Source organism: Rana temporaria, chromosome 10, assembly GCF_905171775.1.
Source record: "Rana temporaria chromosome 10, aRanTem1.1, whole genome shotgun sequence".
NCBI classification, from domain to species: Eukaryota; Metazoa; Chordata; class Amphibia; order Anura; family Ranidae; genus Rana; species Rana temporaria.
The window spans coordinates 150,051,876-150,072,095 of NC_053498.1; the positions used below are offsets into that span (position 1 = coordinate 150,051,876).

The 20,220-nt window shown below is 49.5% G+C and overlaps 1 protein-coding gene across 1 annotated transcript in view; it reads left to right on the forward strand.

Moving 5' to 3' along the window:
• NPHP4 (nephrocystin 4) overlaps positions 1–20,220 on the forward strand; it is a 268,250-nt gene that overhangs the window by 195,764 nt on the left and 52,266 nt on the right. The window contains exon 18 of the mRNA XM_040326547.1: positions 1,083–1,263. Coding sequence (XP_040182481.1) covers positions 1,083–1,263 — 181 coding nt within the window. The remainder of the gene's footprint in view (positions 1–1,082; positions 1,264–20,220) is intronic.

Consider the following 20,220-nt stretch of genomic DNA (forward strand, 5'->3'; position numbering starts at 1 on the left):
TTTGTGTCCCCGTATAAAGATTTGTGTCCCCAAATGAGGATGTGTGTCCCCGTATGAGGATTTGTGTCCCCGTATGAGGATTTGTGTCCCCGTATGAGGATTTGTGTCCCCATATGAAGATTTGTGTCCCTGTATGAGGATTTGTGTCCCTGTATGAGGATTTGTGTCCCCAAATGAGGATTTGTGTCCCCGTATGAGGATTTGTGTCCCCAAATGAAGATTTGTGTCCCCATATGAGGATGTGTGTCCCCATATGAAGATTTGTGTCCACGTATGAGGATTTGTGTCCCCCATATGAGGATTTGTGTCCCCATGTGAAGATGTGTGTCCCCATATGAAGATTTGTGTCCCCATATGAGGATTTGTGTCCCCATGTGAAGATTTGTGTCCCCGTATGAGGATGTGTGTCCCCATATGAGGATTTGTGTCCCCATGTGAGGATTTGTGTCCCCATGTGAGGATTTGTGTCCCCAAATGAGGATTTGTGTCCCCAAATGAAGATTTGTGTCCCAATATGAGGATTTGTGTCCCCATATGAAGATTTGTGTCCCCATATGAGGATGTGTGTCCCCATATGAAGATTTGTGTCCCCGTATGAGGATGTGTGTCCCCATATGAGGATTTGTGTCCCCATATGAGGATTTGTGTCCCCATGTGAGGATTTGTGTCCCCATGTGAGGATTTGTGTCCCCAAATGAGGATTTGTGTCCCCAAATGAAGATTTGTGTCCCAATATGAGGATTTGTGTCCCCATATGAGGATTTGTGTCCCCAAATGAGGATTTGTGTCCCCATATGAAGATTTGTGTCCCCATGTGAGGATTTGTGTCCCCAAATGAAGATTTGTGTCCCAAGTGAAGGTCCCTCTGTATGTAGGAATGTAGCCCCCCTGCCTTGCTCGCCCCCTGAGATGGGTCTGTGGGGTTTGTAGTGTAGAGTGCACGGCTCCTTACAAAGGGAAGTGAGGGGGTAAAGGAGAGGTTGTGGAGTTCATGGAGGACATTAGAAGGGGGGGTAGAGGATGTCTGTGGAGTGAGCCCCCCCCCCCGGGTATTTATCGTCCTCTCTCTTTGTGTTTGGCAGCATTTGTTACGCCAAGGTCGCGCCGCGGTTCAGGTGTCTCACGAACTGGAAGTCATCACAACAGAATATGAACAGGAGACGATGGTGATGGGCGGGGACATCTCCAAGCAGGGCGTGGTCAAACCCATCGGAGTGCACACCGTTATTAAAGGAAGACTCCACCTCCGCATGGGCAATGCTGGTAAGGAACCGCCTTCTATCACTACACAGATAACACACACCAAAAGTATTGGGACGCCGGCCTTCTCACGCACATGACCTTTAATGACCCCGCAGTCTTAGTCCGGAGGGTTCAATATGGAGTTGGCCCCGCCCTTTGCAGCTATAACACCTTCAAATCTTCTGGGAAGGCCGTCCACAAGGTTTAGGGGGTGTGTCTATGGGAAGGCCGTCCACAAGGTTTAGGGGTGTGTCTATGGGAAGGTTGTCCACAAGGTTTAGGGGTGTGTCTATGGGAAGGCCGTCCACAAGGTTTAGGGGTGTGTCTATGGGAAGGCCGTCCACAAGGTTTAGGGGTGTGTCTCTGGGAAGGTCTGTCCACAAGGTTTAGGGGTGTGTCTATGGGAAGGCCGTCCACAAGGTTTAGGGGTGTGTCTATGGGAAGGCCATCCACAAGGTTTAGGGGTGTGTCTATGGGAAGGCCGTCCACAAGGTTTAGGGGTGTGTCTCTGGGAAGGTCTGTCCACAAGGTTTAGGGGTGTGTCTATGGGAAGGCCGTCCACAAGGTTTAGGGGTGTGTCTATGGGAAGGCCATCCACAAGGTTTAGGGGTGTGTCTATGGGAAGGCCGTCCACAAGGTTTAGGGTTGTGTCTATGGGAAGGCCGTCCACAAGGTTTAGGAGGGTGTCTATGGGAAGGCCGTCCACAAGGTTTAGGGGTGTGTCTATGGGAAGGCCGTCCACAAGGTTTAGGAGGGTGTCTATGGGAAGGCCGTCCACACGGTTTAGGGGTGTGTCTATGGGAAGGCCGTCCACAAGGTTTAGGGGTGTGTCTATGGGAAGGCCGTCCACAAGGTTTAGGGGTGTGTCTATGGGAAGGCCGTCCACAAGGTTTAGGGGTGTGTCTATGGGAAGGCCGTCCACACGGTTTAGGGGTGTGTCTATGGGAAGGCCGTCCACACGGTTTAGGGGTGTGTCTATGGGAAGGCCGTCCACAAGGTTTAGGGGTGTGTCTATGGGAAGGCCGTCCACACGGTTTAGGGGTGTGTCTATGGGAAGGCCGTCCACACGGTTTAGGGGTGTGTCTATGGGAAGGCCGTCCACACGGTTTAGGGGTGTGTCAATGGGAAGGCCGTCCACAAGGTTTAGGAGGTGTGTCTATGGGAAGGCCTCAGAGGTTTGTTGGAGAACCTTAGTGAACAAACAGCATCATGAAGGCCGAGGAACACCCCAGACAGGTCGGGGATAAAGTTGTGGAGAAGTATAAAGCAGGGTTAGGTTATATAAGAATCTCCCAAGCTTTGAAGATCTCACGGAGCTTCTGTTCAATCCATCATCGGAAAATGGAAAGAGTATGGCACAACTGCAAACCTACCAAGAAATGGCCGTCCACCTAAACTGACCGGGCCGGGCAAGGAGAGCATTCATCAGAGAAGCAGCCAAGAGGTCCATGGTAACTCTGGAGGAGCTGCACAGCTCAGGGGGGAGAATCTGTCCACAGGACAACTATTAGTGGTCTCTCCACCCTTTATGGAAGAGTGACAAGAAGAAAGACATTGGAGAAAGAAAGTCATAAGAAGTCCTGTTTGCAGTTTGTGAGAAGCCGTGTGGGGGAGGGGACACAGCAAACATGTGGGGGAGGGGACACAGCAAACATGTGGGGGAGGGGACACAGCAAACGTGTGGGGGAGGGGACACAGCAAACATGTGGAAGAAGGTGCTCTGGTCACATGACACCAAAACTCAAACTTTTCCGCTATGTGTGGGGAAAACTAACACTGCACATCGCCCTGAACACACCATCCCCACCGTGAAACATGGTGGTGGCAGCATCATGTGGTGGGGATGCTTTTCTTCAGCAGGGACAGGGAAGCTGGTCAGAGTTGATGGGAAGATGGATGGAGACAAATACAGGACAATCTTAGAAGAAAACCTGTTAGAGTCTTCAAAAGACTTGAGACTGGGGGGAGGTTCACCTTCCAGCAGGACAACGACCCTAAAGTACAGCCAGAGCTACAATGGAATGGATTAGATCAAAGCCTATTCATGTGTTAGAATGGCCCAGTCACAGTCCAGACCTAAATCCCATTGAGAATCTGTGGCGAGACCTGAAAATTGCTGATCACAGACGCTCTCCATCCAATCTGACAGAGATGAGATATTTTACAAAGAAGAAGAATGGAGGAGAAATGTCCCTCTCTAGATGTGCAAAGCTGGTAGAGACACCCCCAAAAAGACTTGTAGAGAAAGGGGGTTCTACAAAGTATTGACTCCGGGGGGCGCCATACAAAATATTGACCCCGGGGGGCGCCATACAAATGCCCCTCCCCCCCACACTTTTCACAGATTTATTTGTATCATTTTCCTTCCACTTCACAATTATGTGACACTTTGTGTCTCTCACATAAAATCCCAATAAAATGTAAGGAATGCATTAAGGTAAAACATGTTTAGGCTTTACAATCACTTTAATGCTCCACCTGGCTCCTCCCTCTTTAACGTGTTTCCCCCATTAGAGGCTTTATCATACTTTTCGCTGTATTGCAAGGGAATTTTTAACCACTTAAGGACCCCCCTACCGCCGATATCCGTCAGCAGAATGGCACGGCTGGGCACAGGCATGTAACCGTACGTACGTCCTCTATAAGTGCCCAGCCGTGGGGTCGCGACCACGCCCACGGACCCGATCGCCGCCGGTGTCACGCGATCGGTCACAGTATCTGAAGAACGGGGAGAGGTGAGTGTAAACACAGCTTCCCCGTTCTTCTCGGTGGTACTGTCATTGATCGTGTGTTCCCTGATATAGGGAAAGACAATCGATGACGTCACACATCCAGCCCCGCCCCCTACAGTTAGAAACACAGATGAGGTCACACTAAACCCCTACAGCGCCCCCTAGTGGTTAACCCCTTCACTGCCATTGTCATTTTCACAGTAAACAATGCATTTTTATAGCACTTTTTGCTGTGATAATGACAATGGTCCCAAAAATGTGTCAACATTTTCCGAAGTGTCCGCCATAATGTCGCAGTCATGAAAAAAAATCGCTGATCGCCGCCATTAGTAATAAAAAATGAAATTATTAATAAAAATGCAATAAAACTATCCCCTATTTTGTAAACGCTATAAATTTTTCGCAAACCAATCGAAAAACGCATATTGCGTTTTTTTAGTAGAAGAATACGTATCGGCCTAAACTGAGGAAGAAAAATGTTTTTTTATATATTTTTGGGGGATATTTATTATAGCAAAAAATAAAAAATAATTGTTTTTGTTTTTCAAAATTGTCGCTCTATTTTTGTTTATAGCGCAAAAAATAAAAACCGCAGAGGTGATCAAATACCCCCAAAAGAAAGCTCTATTTGTGGGAAAAAAAGGACGTCAATTTTGTTTGGGAGCCACGTCGCACGACCGCGCAATTGTCAGTTAAAGCGACGCAGTGCCGAATCGCAAAAAGGGGCAAGGTCCTTTAGCTGCGTTAAGGTCCGGGTCTTAAGTGGTTAAGTGAAGGTGTTGCCTTTCCCTGCATGGTTCACTTTGTCTATTCTCTATAATCCTTAGTCTGGGGGATCTGGTCCATGTGACCCCCCCCCCTGGATCTCGTTATCCTCCCACGTCTCATTAATCGCTCTCTGGAAGTGCGCAGTTGTCGGCTGGTACGGGGGGAGCGGGTGGAGATCACGCCGGTGTCATGTTTATCCGTTCTCCATCTGTAGCGGTAATAGAACTGGCAGAGTGACGGCGCTGCAGGTGGCGGGAGGAACGGGGCTTCTCCTGTCTCTGCGTCCAACGGCAACGTAAAATTTTTATTTTTTTTATGCAATTAATTGCAGCAAAATTATTATTATTATAGAGGATTTATAGAGCGCCAACAGTTTGTGCGGCACTTTACAATGTAAAGGAAGAGACGATACAATCTAAAGGAGGAAAGCTAGAAATGGATCGGCCCCTATGCTGTATAATTCAGAAATGGCGTTTATAAACGATCGATTGTGTGTATGGTCGGTGATAAAACAACAAAAAGAAAATGAGGGGGTTTTGTCGATCTCTGTCTTTGCGCAGTACCTGGAACGGCGTTCCGGATCTTTCATTCCGCGCTTCCAGTGTCACTTCTCCTTTCTTTACATTTCAGCTCCTTTATTTTGAGCCGCGCCGGCGATTGGCATTATTGGTGTAGTATCAGTGGCTGCGCTTGATGGGTACAGTGGCTGCGCTTGATGGTTACAGTGGCTGCGCTTGATGGCACAGTGGCTACGTTTGATGGTACAGTAGCTGCGCTCGATGGCACAGTGGCTGCGCTTGATGGGTACAGTGGCTGCGCTTGATGGGTACAGTGGCTTCGCTTGATGGGTACAGTGGCTGCGCTTGATGGGCACAGTGGCTGCGCTTGATGGGTACAGTGGCTGCGCTTGATTGGTACAGTAGCTGCGCTTGATGGGCACAGTGGCTGCGCTTGATGGGTACAGTGGCTGCGCTTGATGGGTACAGTGGCTGCGCTTGATTGGTACAGTAGCTGCGCTTGATGGGTACAGTGGCTGTGCTTGATGGGTACAGTGGCTTCGCTTGATGGGTACAGTGGCTTCGCTTGATGGCTACAGTGACTTCGCTTGATGGGTACAGTGACTTCGCTTGATGGGTACAGTGACTTCTCTTGATGGGTACAGTGACTTCGCTTGATGGGTACAGTGGCTTCGCTTGATGGGTACAGTGGCTGCGCTTGATGGGTACAGTGGCTGCGCTTGATGGGTACAGTGGCTGCGCTTGATGGGTACAGTGGCTTCGCTTGATGGGCACAGTGGCTGCGCTTGATGGGTACAGTGGCTTCGCTTGATGGGTACAGTGGCTTCGCTTGATGGGTACAGTGACTTCGCTTGATGGGTACAGTGACTTCGCTTGATGGGTACAGTGGCTGCGCTTGATGGGTACAGTGGCTTCGCTTGATGGGTACAGTGGCTGCGCTTGATGGGTACAGTGGCTGCGCTTGATGGGTACAGTGGCTTCGCTTGATGGGTACAGTGGCTGCGCTTGATTGGTACAGTAGCTGCGCTTGATGGGCACAGTGGCTGCGCTTGATGGGTACAGTGGCTGCGCTTGATTGGTACAGTAGCTGCGCTTGATGGGCACAGTGGCTGCGCTTGATGGGTACAGTGGCTGCGCTTGATGGGTACAGTGGCTGCGCTTGATTGGTACAGTAGCTGCGCTTGATGGGCACAGTGGCTGCGCTTGATGGGTACAGTGGCTGTGCTTGATGGGTACAGTGGCTTCGCTTGATGGGTACAGTGGCTTCGCTTGATGGCTACAGTGACTTCGCTTGATGGGTACAGTGACTTCGCTTGATGGGTACAGTGACTTCTCTTGATGGGTACAGTGACTTCGCTTGATGGGTACAGTGGCTTCGCTTGATGGGTACAGTGGCTGCGCTTGATGGGTACAGTGGCTGCGCTTGATGGGTACAGTGGCTGCGCTTGATGGGTACAGTGGCTTCGCTTGATGGGCACAGTGGCTGCGCTTGATGGGTACAGTGGCTTCGCTTGATGGGTACAGTGGCTTCGCTTGATGGGTACAGTGACTTCGCTTGATGGGTACAGTGACTTCGCTTGATGGGTACAGTGGCTGCGCTTGATGGGTACAGTGGCTTCGCTTGATGGGTACAGTGGCTGCGCTTGATGGGTACAGTGGCTTCGCTTGATGGGTACAGTGGCTGCGCTTGATGGGTACAGTGGCTTCGCTTGATGGGTACAGTGGCTTCGCTTGATGGGTACAGTGGCTTCGCTTGATGGGTACAGTGGCTGCGCTTGATGGGTACAGTGGCTTCGCTTGATGGGTACAGTGGCTGCGCTTGATGGGTACAGTGGCTTCGCTTGATGGGTACAGTGGCTGCGCTTGATGGGCACAGTGGCTTCGCTTGATGGGCACAGTGGCTGCGCTTGATGGGCACAGTGGCTGCGCTTGATGGGCACAGTGGCTTCGCTTGATGGGCACAGTGGCTTCGCTTGATGGGCACAGTGGCTTCGCTTGATGGGTACAGTGGCTTCGCTTGATGGGTACAGTGGCTTCGCTTGATGGGTACAGTGGCTTCGCTTGATGGGCACATTGACTTCGCTTGATGGGCACATTGACTTCGCTTGATGGGTACATTGACTTCGCTTGATGGGTACAGTGGCTGCGCTTGATGGGTACAGTGGCTGCGCTTAATGGGTACAGTGGCTGCGCTTGATGGGTACAGTGGCTTCGCTTGATGGGCACAGTGGCTGCGCTTGATGGGTACAGTGGCTTCGCTTGATGGGTACAGTGGCTTCGCTTGATGGGTACAGTGACTTCGCTTGATGGGTACAGTGACTTCGCTTGATGGGTACAGTGGCTGCGCTTGATGGGTACAGTGGCTTCGCTTGATGGGTACAGTGGCTGCGCTTGATGGGTACAGTGGCTGCGCTTGATGGGTACAGTGGCTTCGCTTGATGGGTACAGTGGCTGCGCTTGATTGGTACAGTAGCTGCGCTTGATGGGCACAGTGGCTGCGCTTGATGGGTACAGTGGCTGCGCTTGATTGGTACAGTAGCTGCGCTTGATGGGCACAGTGGCTGCGCTTGATGGGTACAGTGGCTGCGCTTGATGGGTACAGTGGCTGCGCTTGATTGGTACAGTAGCTGCGCTTGATGGGCACAGTGGCTGCGCTTGATGGGTACAGTGGCTGTGCTTGATGGGTACAGTGGCTTCGCTTGATGGGTACAGTGGCTTCGCTTGATGGCTACAGTGACTTCGCTTGATGGGTACAGTGACTTCGCTTGATGGGTACAGTGACTTCGCTTGATGGGTACAGTGACTTCGCTTGATGGGTACAGTGGCTTCGCTTGATGGGTACAGTGGCTGCGCTTGATGGGTACAGTGGCTGCGCTTGATGGGTACAGTGGCTGCGCTTGATGGGTACAGTGGCTTCGCTTGATGGGCACAGTGGCTGCGCTTGATGGGTACAGTGGCTTCGCTTGATGGGTACAGTGGCTTCGCTTGATGGGTACAGTGACTTCGCTTGATGGGTACAGTGACTTCGCTTGATGGGTACAGTGGCTGCGCTTGATGGGTACAGTGGCTTCGCTTGATGGGTACAGTGGCTTCGCTTGATGGGTACAGTGGCTGCGCTTGATGGGTACAGTGGCTGCGCTTGATGGGTACAGTGGCTTCGCTTGATGGGTACAGTGGCTTCGCTTGATGGGTACAGTGGCTTCGCTTGATGGGTACAGTGGCTTCGCTTGATGGGTACAGTGGCTGCGCTTGATGGGTACAGTGGCTTCGCTTGATGGGTACAGTGGCTGCGCTTGATGGGTACAGTGGCTTCGCTTGATGGGTACAGTGGCTGCGCTTGATGGGCACAGTGGCTTCGCTTGATGGGCACAGTGGCTGCGCTTGATGGGCACAGTGGCTGCGCTTGATGGGCACAGTGGCTTCGCTTGATGGGCACAGTGGCTTCGCTTGATGGGCACAGTGGCTTCGCTTGATGGGTACAGTGGCTTCGCTTGATGGGTACAGTGGCTTCGCTTGATGGGTACAGTGGCTTCGCTTGATGGGTACAGTGGCTTCGCTTGATGGGCACATTGACTTCGCTTGATGGGCACATTGACTTCGCTTGATGGGTACATTGACTTCGCTTGATGGGTACAGTGGCTGCGCTTGATGGGCACAGCAGCTTCGCTTGATTTTTTTTTTTTTCAGTTTGTTTGCCCCCCCAAAAAATTTGAGCACCACCCGCCCTGGTCCAGTATGGAAGGGGTTAAAGAGCCAGGAAGCAGTAAGCGTATTGCAGTTGAGTTGGTTTCCTGGCCGTGCCGCGGGCCGCACATAGGAGGACCTTGTCCTCAGTGTAAGAAGAGCCGTATTCTTTACCCTTGCAGCGTAAGCAGGACTGCCTATCCTACGAGAGCGATCGATTTCTTCTTCATTACCTGCTAACTAACCTCCGCGTCAACTTGTCTCTGCCAGGCGCGGCCTCCCGCCATAAACCTTCACTTGATCTTGACCTTTCCCTGCCCCCGCGCTGAGAAATTCTGTGTGATCGGCGCTGACCTTGTACACCGCCATGACATACATTCCTCCAGCCGTTATTAACTTTTCATGTCTCTTGGATCCCGAGGCCCGGGTTCTCCGAAGCCCGCGTTCCATGCCTTGCGCTGATGAGAGCTAAAAAGCCCGAAACAGTTGTTGGAATAAATTGCCAGGTTATGTTAGCCACAAAGCCGCATTCCTGGGTGGCTGGCAGGACATAAAGGACTTTTGTGAATGGATACCTTCCTTAACAAGGATCTTTAGCCAGAACTGTTCCTTTTAGTTCCGGATTGAGAGGTGAAGGGTTAGAGTTCATGTAACATTCTACATCCTGTCCTATTACGTAAAACCCATTGTGGTGTCGGGTGATGATGCTCATGTGGTTTCCAATGAGTTGCACCAATACAAACTGTATTTTAGGGTGTGATATTGATAGTCTTTTATTGGAAAGAAAACCATCAGTTGCCAACGCAGGGGTTCTTCTACATCGACAATTACCTAAAAATGCTGAACCACCTCACCCCCTTGTAAGCAGCGCCGCTGCTCTTCTTACCAGTCCCCCTGACTGTGTCACCCGGCTTTCCTGCATCTCTCGGCTCACTCAGCCTTTAGCCACAGCGCGCTGCTGCATGGCCCACTCCTGGCCTCAGGATAGGGGTTCTCCTGCCCACCTGACTTCAAAGACAAGACCGCTTGGCTACTGGCTGGGGCACCTCTGACCCCTGGGTGAGACCTCCAACCTCTTGACTCCTGGCTAATGCCGGGTACACACGAGAGGATTTATCCGCGGAAACGGTCCTCCGGACCGTTTCCGCGGATAAATCCTCTGAGGATTTCGATCCGCTGGATTGTACTCACCATCGGATCGAAATCCGCGCCAAATTCACACCGCGGTGACGTGTCGCGCCGCCGCCGCGATGATGACGCGGCGACGTGCGCGACGCTGTCATATAAGCAATTCCACGCATGCGTTGAATCATTACGACGCATGCGAGGGATGGTTTCGGACGGATCGATCCGGTGAGTCTGTACAGACCACCGGATCGATCCGCTGGAGCCGATTCCAGCGGATAGATTTCTTAGCATGCTAAGAAATTTTTATCCGCTGGAAATCGGTCGGCCCGAGAAAAATCCGCAGAAAAATATCCGCTGGGTTGTACACACCAGCGGATCTATCCGCTGGAACTGATCCGCAGATAAATTCCAGCGGATAGATCCTCTCGTGTGTACGGGGCCTAAGGCTCTTTGACCCCTGGTTGAGACCTCTTGGCTGAGGCACTGAGTGAGATCTACTATCACTTAACTCCTGGCTGTGGGGGCATGTCTAACTCCTGGCTGTGGGGGCATGTCTAACTCCTGGCTGTGGGGGCATGTCTTACTCCTGGCTGTGGGGACATGTCTAACTCCTCGCTGTGGGAGCATGTCTAACTCCTGGCTGTGGGGACATGTCTAACTCCTGGCTGTGGGGGCATGTCTAACTCCTGGCTGTGGGGACATGTCTAACTCCTGGCTGTGGGAGCATGTCTAACTCCTGGCTGTGGGGACATGTCTTACTCCTGGCTGTGGGGGCATGTCTAACTCCTGGCTGTGGGAGCATGTCTAACTCCTGGCTGTGGGGACATGTCTTACTCCTGGCTGTGGGGGCATGTCTAACTCCTGGCTGTGGGGGCATGTCTAACTCCTGGCTGTGGGGGCATGTCTAACTCCTGGCTGTGGGGGCATGTCTAACTCCTGGCTGTGGGGACATGTCTAACTCCTCGCTGTGGGAGCATGTCTAACTCCTGGCTGTGGGGGCATGTCTAACTCCTGGCTGTGGGAGCATGTCTTACTCCTGGCTGTGGGAGCATGTCTAACTCCTGGCTGTGGGAGCATGTCTAACTCCTGGCTGTGGGGACATGTCTTACTCCTGGCTGTGGGGACATGTCTTACTCCTGGCTGTGGGGGCATGTCTAACTCCTGGCTGTGGGGGCATGTCTAACTCCTGGCTGTGGGGACATGTCTTACTCCTGGCTGTGGGGGCATGTCTAACTCCTGGCTGTGGGGGCATGTCTAACTCCTGGCTGTGGGAGCATGTCTAACTCCTGGCTGTGGGGGCATGTCTAACTCCTGGCTGTGGGGACATGTCTAACTCCTGGCTGTGGGGACATGTCTTACTCCTGGCTGTGGGGGCATGTCTAACTCCTGGCTGTGGGAGCATGTCTAACTCAAGCTAAACCCGGCTCCTACCTTTTCCGAATGGACAGAGTCAGTGATCACTGACTCTGTCCATATAACTGAAACATCGTAATCTGTGTTTACAATGCTTCAGTTTATGAATGGAGAGGAGCCTCTGTCTTCTCTCCATTCATTTCAGCTGAGGCTGCAGAGAAAGGGACTGGGGAATCTGTGTCCCTAGTCCCTTTCTCTGTCTTAAAGGGGAGATGTCAGAGGTCTGTTGAGACTCCTGATATCTCACCAAAGCTCCCCAACAGGGCTGATAAAAAAAAAAAGAATTTTTTTTTGCAATAAATAATTAAAAAAATAAAATGTAAATAATAATAATAATAATAATAGAAAAAAAAAACACACACACACACTGACAATCCACTAAACCCCCCCCCCCCTCTAAAAAAAATTGTAAAAAATAAAAATAAAAATACTGTCACATGACATTAAAAAAAAGGCCTAGATTCACATAGGGCGGCTTTACGTTGTGCGGGCGTAGCGTATCTTATTTACGCTACGCCACCACTACTTAGAGAGGCAAGTGCTGTATTCACAAAGCACTTGCGTCCTAAGTTACGGCGGCGTAGCGTAAATCGGCCGGCGTAAGCGTGCGTAATTCAAAGTAGGCAGGTCGTGGCTGTGTTGTATTTTTTTTTTTGTAAAATTATTTTTATTGAATTTTTCAAGACACATACACAATAACAGGCCACAAACGCGACCAACAGTTACCGGTCATGACACATAGACCGGTGTACAAACCAAAACCCAACCAAAAGAAAAGGGGGAGGGGGGGGGGGAGTGGGGGGAAGAAGAGGGAAGAAAGAATAATAAAAAAAAAAAAGAAAAAAAAAAAAAAAAAAAAAGGGGGGGGGGGGACAAATGCTTGCATTAGACATATTCAACACCGGTCAAATGTAATGAGATGGATTATAATGCAATGAAGTCCAAGCTTGACCGTTCCCCCTTACACAGTATAAATAACGCCTTCTTGCCGACCCTTGACCCCAGTACCGAGCTAAGAGACGGATGCTCGCACTCCATCATGGAGGACCGAACCCCTCCATAATAGCATAGTAACAAGTACCCTCTTCAAAGTGAACAGTCATCATGAGACATATCCTGCGCCCCTACTCACAATTTCCCTGACCCCCTCAGCCGTCAGACCCCGCATGCCTCCTACCCATCCAGCTTAATCTGACACTGTATCCACAGAGGCCATCCAGCCCCCCCATACCTTATCAAACTTGGTCAAAGCCCCTCTATTCAAGTAAGTTGCCTTATAGAATGGGATGGCTTTGTTGACTAACACCTTCCAGGCTGTCACCGTTGGGGCTGAGGAGCTCTTCCATGAAAGGATGATTCTTTTTTTGGCATAAAAAAGCAGCAGAATGAGAAGAGTCCTTATAGCCCTGGTCGTGGCCAGGGGTTCAACTAGTTGCAGCAAACACACCTCCACAGTCATGGGGATCGAGATAGAGGTGACCGACCTAATGCAATCTACCACCTCCTGCCAGTATGCCCTGATCTGGGGGCAATCCCAGAAGACATGCATAAAACCGGCAGAGGGCATGGAGCACCGCCAGCAGGCAGAGCCCTGACCTCCGAACATTCTAGCCAGTCTGGCCGGGGTCAGGTATATCCTATGCAAGAACTTGTAGTGTATAAGCCTGTCCCTAGTGGAGACCAGGGCCTGAAATGCCGCCCCCCAGACATCGTCCCAGTCGTCCCTGTCCAGTCCCGGGGCCACAGACACCCAAGCACTCCTGCAGGGCGACAGCAGCTTGGTAGTGTCCTGAAAGAGCTCCTGATAGATGCTAGATACCGTCTTAGGAAGTGATTCGCTACGGGCCAGCGATTCCAAATCCCCGATCTCTAAAGTCAAAGGGACCCCACCAAATTGAGCCAGGAATGCATGGCGCAACTGCAGGAACCTAAAGAAATGGGTATTGGGAAGGTCATAGCGCGCCTTTAGTTCATCAAACGTCAGAAGTATACCGTTCCCCACAATGGGCTGTGTTGTATTTAAATTAAGCGTGACTCCATGTGGATGCATGGCCCGAACAAACGGCGCATGCGCACGCATGCTCAGTATCACGTCGTATTTACGCCCAAAGATACACCGGCTCAATGCCTGTGACGTGAAAGTAACCTACGCACAGCCCCATTCACGTACGACTTACGCAAACAACGTAAAAAGATACGCTTGTTCCGACGTCCATACCTTGCATGGGCTGCGCCACCTAGAGACCTGCTTTATCTTTACGCCGGCGTATGTCTTACGCAAATGGTGTAACTAATTGCGACGGGCGTACGTACGTTCGTGAATCGGCGTATATCTTGCTCATTTACATATTCGACGCGGAAATCAACGGAAGCGCCACCTAGCGGCCAGCGTAAATATGCACCCCAAGATACGACGGCGTAGGAGACTTACGCCGCTCGTATCTTGGCCAAATCTCTGCGTAACTGATTCTATGAATCAGGCGCATAGATACGACGGCGGCCATTCGGACTTACGACGGCGTATCTGGAGATACGCCGTCGTAAGTCTTTGTGAATCTGGGCCAAAGTATCAGTATTCGGTATCGGCGAGTACTTGGGAAAAAAAGTATCGGTACTTGTACTCGGCCTCAAAAAAGTGGTATCGGGACAACCCTAGTTTATTTCTCAGCCACTAGGCATACCTCCCGCAATCACTAATTGTTTAAATGTATGCGTCTATGTCCTGAAGAAGCCCATTCCCTCGAAACACGTTGGCTTGATGTACATGTTTTGCTCATTTTTTTTACTTTGTGAACCCTACACCCATTTTTTTATTTTTTTAGATATACTGGGCGCTCCTTTCCCTCTCACCCAAGTATCCCGAATAAGTACGTTTGCTTTAATCTCCTGCCGTGTATCAGGAATTGTAAAAAAACAGAACGTTTCCCCTTTAAATCGCCTCGTATTTAAACAGTTAAACAATCCCGGCTGCTTCGTGGCCCCGACATCTAATCTTCATAAGAGAGATTAGCTATATTAAAAGTTAAATTGGCATTATCATACTTTTTCATACATTGCCTGTGGGGGAAAGATAAGCTTATGGAGAGCGCGGCGCGGCGAATCCAAAAACCTGTCACAAGTGAAATGTCACTGGAAGCCGATCGGCGAGTTAAAAAAATAGAATAAAAAAATAATATATATATAATTCTAATTCCGTGTCGCTGGAATGGAGCTAATGGGGGGGGAGGGGGGTTTACATAGACATGTGATGTCATCGGTATGACGTATGCGCTCAGTACACAAATGACATCTCCAAGGCATAGGAAGGAGACACATGGCGCACCTTGGGGAACGCGCGTAATACGATGGCGGGTCGCGAATGACGGCTAATCCCTCACTCTCATTATAATGAATGGGGGAATCTGGGTCATATTCAAATAAAAAGGAGATTTCCGGCGACTTATGATGTATGTTCTCTGCGCTCGCCACTGAATAATAATACCAGCGAAGAAAGGCGCGGCGAGTAAATACTCCGACTGACGCACAATTCATCAGTTCAGCGTCGCTTTCAAATAAGCTTACATTTATAAAGAAAAAAAAAGATTGATCGTGTTTTCAGAGTTTGTAGGCATACGCTTTATTGTCAAAAGTATTGGGACGCCGGCCTTTACATCCACTTTAATGGCATCCCAGTTGAAGCTGTTATAGCGGCAAAGAGTGGAGCCAACTCCGTATTGAACCCTACGGCGCCCCCTTCCATATGTTATATGTTTTACACAATATATTTAACCACTTGCTTACTGGGCACTTAAACCCCCCCCCCGCCCAGACCAATTTTCAGCTTTCAGCGCTGACGCACTTTGAATGACAATTGTGCGGTCATACAATGCTGTACCCAATTCTTATAATTTTTTCCCCACAAATAGAGAATTTTTTGGTGGTATTTCATCACCTCTGTGGTTTTTATTTTTTGGAAAAAAAAATAAAAATACAGAATAAAAAAAATATATATATATTTTTTATATTTTGTTATAAAAGTTTGCAAATGGGTAATTTTTCTCCTTCATTGATATACGCTGATCAGGCTTCACTGATGGGCACCGATGGGCGGCTCTGGTGGGCACCGATGGGCTGCACTGGTGGGCACCGATGGGCTGCACTGGTGGGCACCGATGGGCGGCACTGGTGGGCTCCGATTGGGCTGCACTGGTGGGTACCGATAAGGCGGCACTGGTGGGCACCAATGAGGCGGCACTGGTGGGCACCGATAAGGCAGCACTGATGGGTGGCACTGGTGAGCACTGATAGGTGGCACTGATGGGCAGCAGTGATGGGCACTGATGGGCAGCAGTGATGGGCACCGATGGGCGGCACTGGTGGGCACCGATGGGCGGCACTGGTAGGCACCGATGGGCAGCACTGGTGGGCTCCGAATTGGGCTGCACTGGTGGGCACCGATGGGCTGCACTGGTGGGTATCGATAAGGCGGCACTGGTGGGCACCGATAAGGCAGCACTGATGGGTGGCAGTGATGGGCACTGATGGGTGGCAGTGATGGGCACTGATGGGTGGCAGTAATGGGCACTGATAGGCAGCACTGCTAGGTGGCACTGAGGAGGCATTGATAGGTGGCAATGGTGGGCAAATGCAGGTGGCACTAGCAGGAGTTACTGGCGGCACACGAGGCAGATGTGCCTCCTTCCTCTTGTGACCGATGTCCCTTTCACATAAGACTTGTTTCCCCCTCATGCTGTCACGTGATCAGCTGTCATTGGCTGACAGCTGATCACATGGTAAGGGGCTGGGACCGCCCCCTTACTCGTATCTGTGATCACCCGAGTCTCAGTGACTCGGGTGATCACAGCGGGCGCCGCCCTGTTGACATCCTCCTGGCATTTGGGGTCCGCGCTGTAGCCATCATTCGGCGCGGGCGCCAAGTGGTTAATAAACTATTATTTTATTTAAATACTTCTATACTCTTTACGTGCCTAAAAAGTCCCCCACAAGGGGTTTTGTTCTTTAGCTACGGCAGGGGGAGGTAACCTCGGCCCTCCAGCTGTGGGGAAACTACCAATCCCAGCATGCCTCTGCCTCTAGGAGTCATGTCTGTGATTGTCAGGGTCTTGCAATGTCTCATGGCACAGGTTGCCTACCCCTGCCGTAGGGCTCAATATTGAGTTTGCCCCACTCTTTGTCGCAGTCCCGGTAAAAATCGCAGATCACCGACATTACTAGTAAAAAAAAAAAATTTGAATAAAAATGCCATAAAACTATCCCACCTAGTTTGTAGACGCTATAACTTTTGCGCAAACCAATCAATAATCGCTTATTGCGATTTTTTTTTTTTACCTAAAAATATGTAAAAGAATACGTATCGGCCTAAACTGAGGAAATTTTTATTTTTTTGGGATATTTATTATAGCAATAAAAAAAAAAAAAAAATTGGCGCTCTGTTTTTTGTTTATAGCCCCCCAAAAAAACCCGCAGAGGTGATCAAATACCACCAAAAGAAAGCTCTATTTGTGGTAAAAAAAAGGACGTAAATTTTGTTTGGGTACAACGTTGCACGACCGCGCAATTGTCAGTTAAAGCGACGCAGTGCCGAATCGCAAAAAAAAATGGCCTGGTCAGGAAGGGGGGTAAAATCTTCCCGGGGCTGAAGTGGTTAATGTATACAATGCACCTTCTGCCTTTTACAGTCACTTTAACCAGTTCCCTACCGAGCCATAATAATATGACGTCGGCAGGAACTGTCTGTCCCTCAGAGTGGACGTCTTTTGACGTCCTTTGCATCGCGGCCGCTAGGGGGCCGCGCACGGCAATCGCAGCAGGACCATGGATCTGTGTGTGTAATGATTGGGTGTAAACACACAGATCCACGTCCTGTCAGCGGTGAGGAGACCAATGTGTGTTCCCAGTACAGAGGAACACACATCGGTCTCCTCCCCTTGTGAGTCCCCTCCCCCCTACAGTTAGAATCACTCCCAGGGAACACATTAACCCCTTCAGCGCCCCCCTAGTGTTAACCCCTTCCCTGCCAGTCACATTTATACAGTAATCAGTGCAGTTTTATAGCACTAATCGCTGTATACATGTGAATGGTCCCAAAAACGTGTCAAAAGTGTCCGATGTGTCCGCCGCAATATCACAATAAAAATCGCTGATCGCCGCCATTACTAGTAAAAAAAAAAATTAATAAAAATGCCATAAATCTATTCCCTATTTTGTAGACGCTATAACTTTTGCGCAAACCAATCAATATACGCTTATTGCGTTTTTTTTTTTAAACAAAAATATGTAGAAGAATACGTATCGGTCTAAACTGAGGATTTTTTTTTAACCGCTTAAGGACCGCCTCCTGCACATATTCGTCGACAGAATGGCACGGCTGGGCACAAGCACGTACAGGTACGTCCTCTTTAAGTGCCCAGCCGTGGGTCGCGGGCGCGCTCCCGCGACCCGGTCTGAAGCTCCGTGACCGCGGGACCCGATGGCCGCTGGAGTCCCGCGATCGGTCCCCGGAGCTGAAGAACGGGGAGAGGTGTGTGTAAACACAACTTCCACGTTCTTCACTGTGGCGCCGTCATTGATCGTGTGTTCCCTGATATAGGGAAGCACGATCAATGACGTCACACGTCCAGCCCCGCCCCCCTGCAGTTAGAAACACATATGAGGTCACACTTAACCCCTTCAGCGCCCCCTACTGGTTAACTCACAAACTGCAATTGTCATTTTCACAGTAATCAGTGCATTTTTATAGCATTTTTTGCTGTGAAAGCGACAATGGTCCAAAAAATGTGTTAAAATTGTCCGAAGTGTCCGCCATAATGTCGCAGTCATGAAAAAAATCGCTGATCGCCGCCATTAGTAGTAAAAAAAAAAATTATTAATAAAAATGCAATAAAACTATCCCCTATTTTGTAAACACTATACATGCGCAAACCAACCGATAAACGCTTATTGCGATTTTTTTTTCTACCAAAAATATGTAGAAGAATACGTATCGCCCTAAACTGAGGAAAAAAATGTTTTTTTTTATATATATTTTTGGGGGATATTTATTATAGAAAAAAGTTAAAAATATTGATTTTTTTTCAAAATTGTCGCTCTATTTTTGTTTATAGCGCAAAAAATAAAAACCGCAGAGGTGATCAAATACCACCAAAAGAAAGCTCTATTTGTGGGGAAAAAAAGGACGCCAATTTTGTTTGGGAGCCACGTCGCACGACCGCGCAATTGTCAGTTAAATTGACGCAGTGCCGAATCGCAAAAACTGGCCGGGTCCTTTAGCTGCATTTTGGTCCGGGTCTTAAGTGGTTAAAAAAAAAATGTGATATTTATTAAATCAAAAAGTAAAAAATGTTGTGTTTTTTTCAAAATTGTCGCTCTTCTTTTGTTTATAGCGCAAAAAATAAAAACCGCAGAGGTGATCAAATACCACCAAAAGAAAGCTCTATTTGTGGAGGGGAAAACATAAAGATTTCATTGTGGTACAGTGTTGCATGACCGCGCAATTGTCATTCAAAGTGCAACAGCGCTGAAAACTAAAAATTGGTCTGGGCAGGATGGGGGTGAAAATGCTCCGGTATGGAAGGGGTTAATGAACAGAATAAAAAAGAAAAAAGCATGGCAAAGCGACGGTGGGCTCCAGGGATGCAGACGGCTGAAGTGCGAATCCCAACTTCTTCTGTAAAGTTTTAAACAAACTCTTCTATAGTTTCAATTTCCAAAACTCTTTTTATCACCAGATGTATCAAATGCCTGGAAATGGGGCGATATTTCTTCTTAGAAGCAGAGTATCATGGGAACAGCCGATAATAAATGTTTTATTTTTGTAAAAAAGATCTAGAAATAACTTTAACCCTTCTGTTGCTGGATAGTTATAGTGAGTGTTATAGTGGGATGCTATGATATAGTGAGTGTTATAGTGGGATGCTATGATATAGTGAGTGTTATAGTGGGATGCTATGATATAGTGAGTGTTATAGTGGGATGCTATGATATAGTGAGTGTTATAGTGGGATGCTATGATATAGTGAGTGTTATAGTGGGATGCTATGATATAGTGAGTGTTATAGTGGGATGCTATGATATAGTGAGTGTTATAGTGGGATGCTATGATATAGTGAGTGTTATAGTGGGATGCTATGCAGCTGATGTTTAGAGCGGACGGCCCGGCTCTCTTGTATTGGCAATCTTAGCCCCTAACTATCATAGAGCTGACCATAGTCCAGATCGGCTTTGTTGGGCTCTATGATACCTAGAAGCAGGGGCGTCGGGAGGGGGTGGCTGGGGGGGGGGCTGAAGCCCCGAATGTGACCCCAACAAGCCCAGAGTCTATGTAATGCTGCATTCCATTGTTAGCCCCGAGTGCCGGGACCGATTTGATCGCGAGTGCGGCCGAAAGTGGCCGAGTGCCATAGACGCTGGAACGTGTGACGTGACGTCCATCTTAGCCTGCAGGCTCCAGAAGGCGGGAACGCCACATCCATGCTCGGGCGGGCGGCTCTCCTCTCCTCTCCTCTGCTCCTCGGCTCCTCTCTGACGACAGTGACGAGTGAATGACCGCCTGCCTGCTGTGACCGCACACCACGGCTGAGCTGACGTAGGCCAGACAGTGAGTGTGTGTATGTATGTCATTGTCAGTGTGTGTAGGTCAGGGGGGTCAGTGTATGTAGGGGTCAGTGTATGTAGGTCAGGGGGGTCAGTGTATGTAGGTCAGGCAGGTCAGTGTATGTAGGTGTCAGTGTATGTAG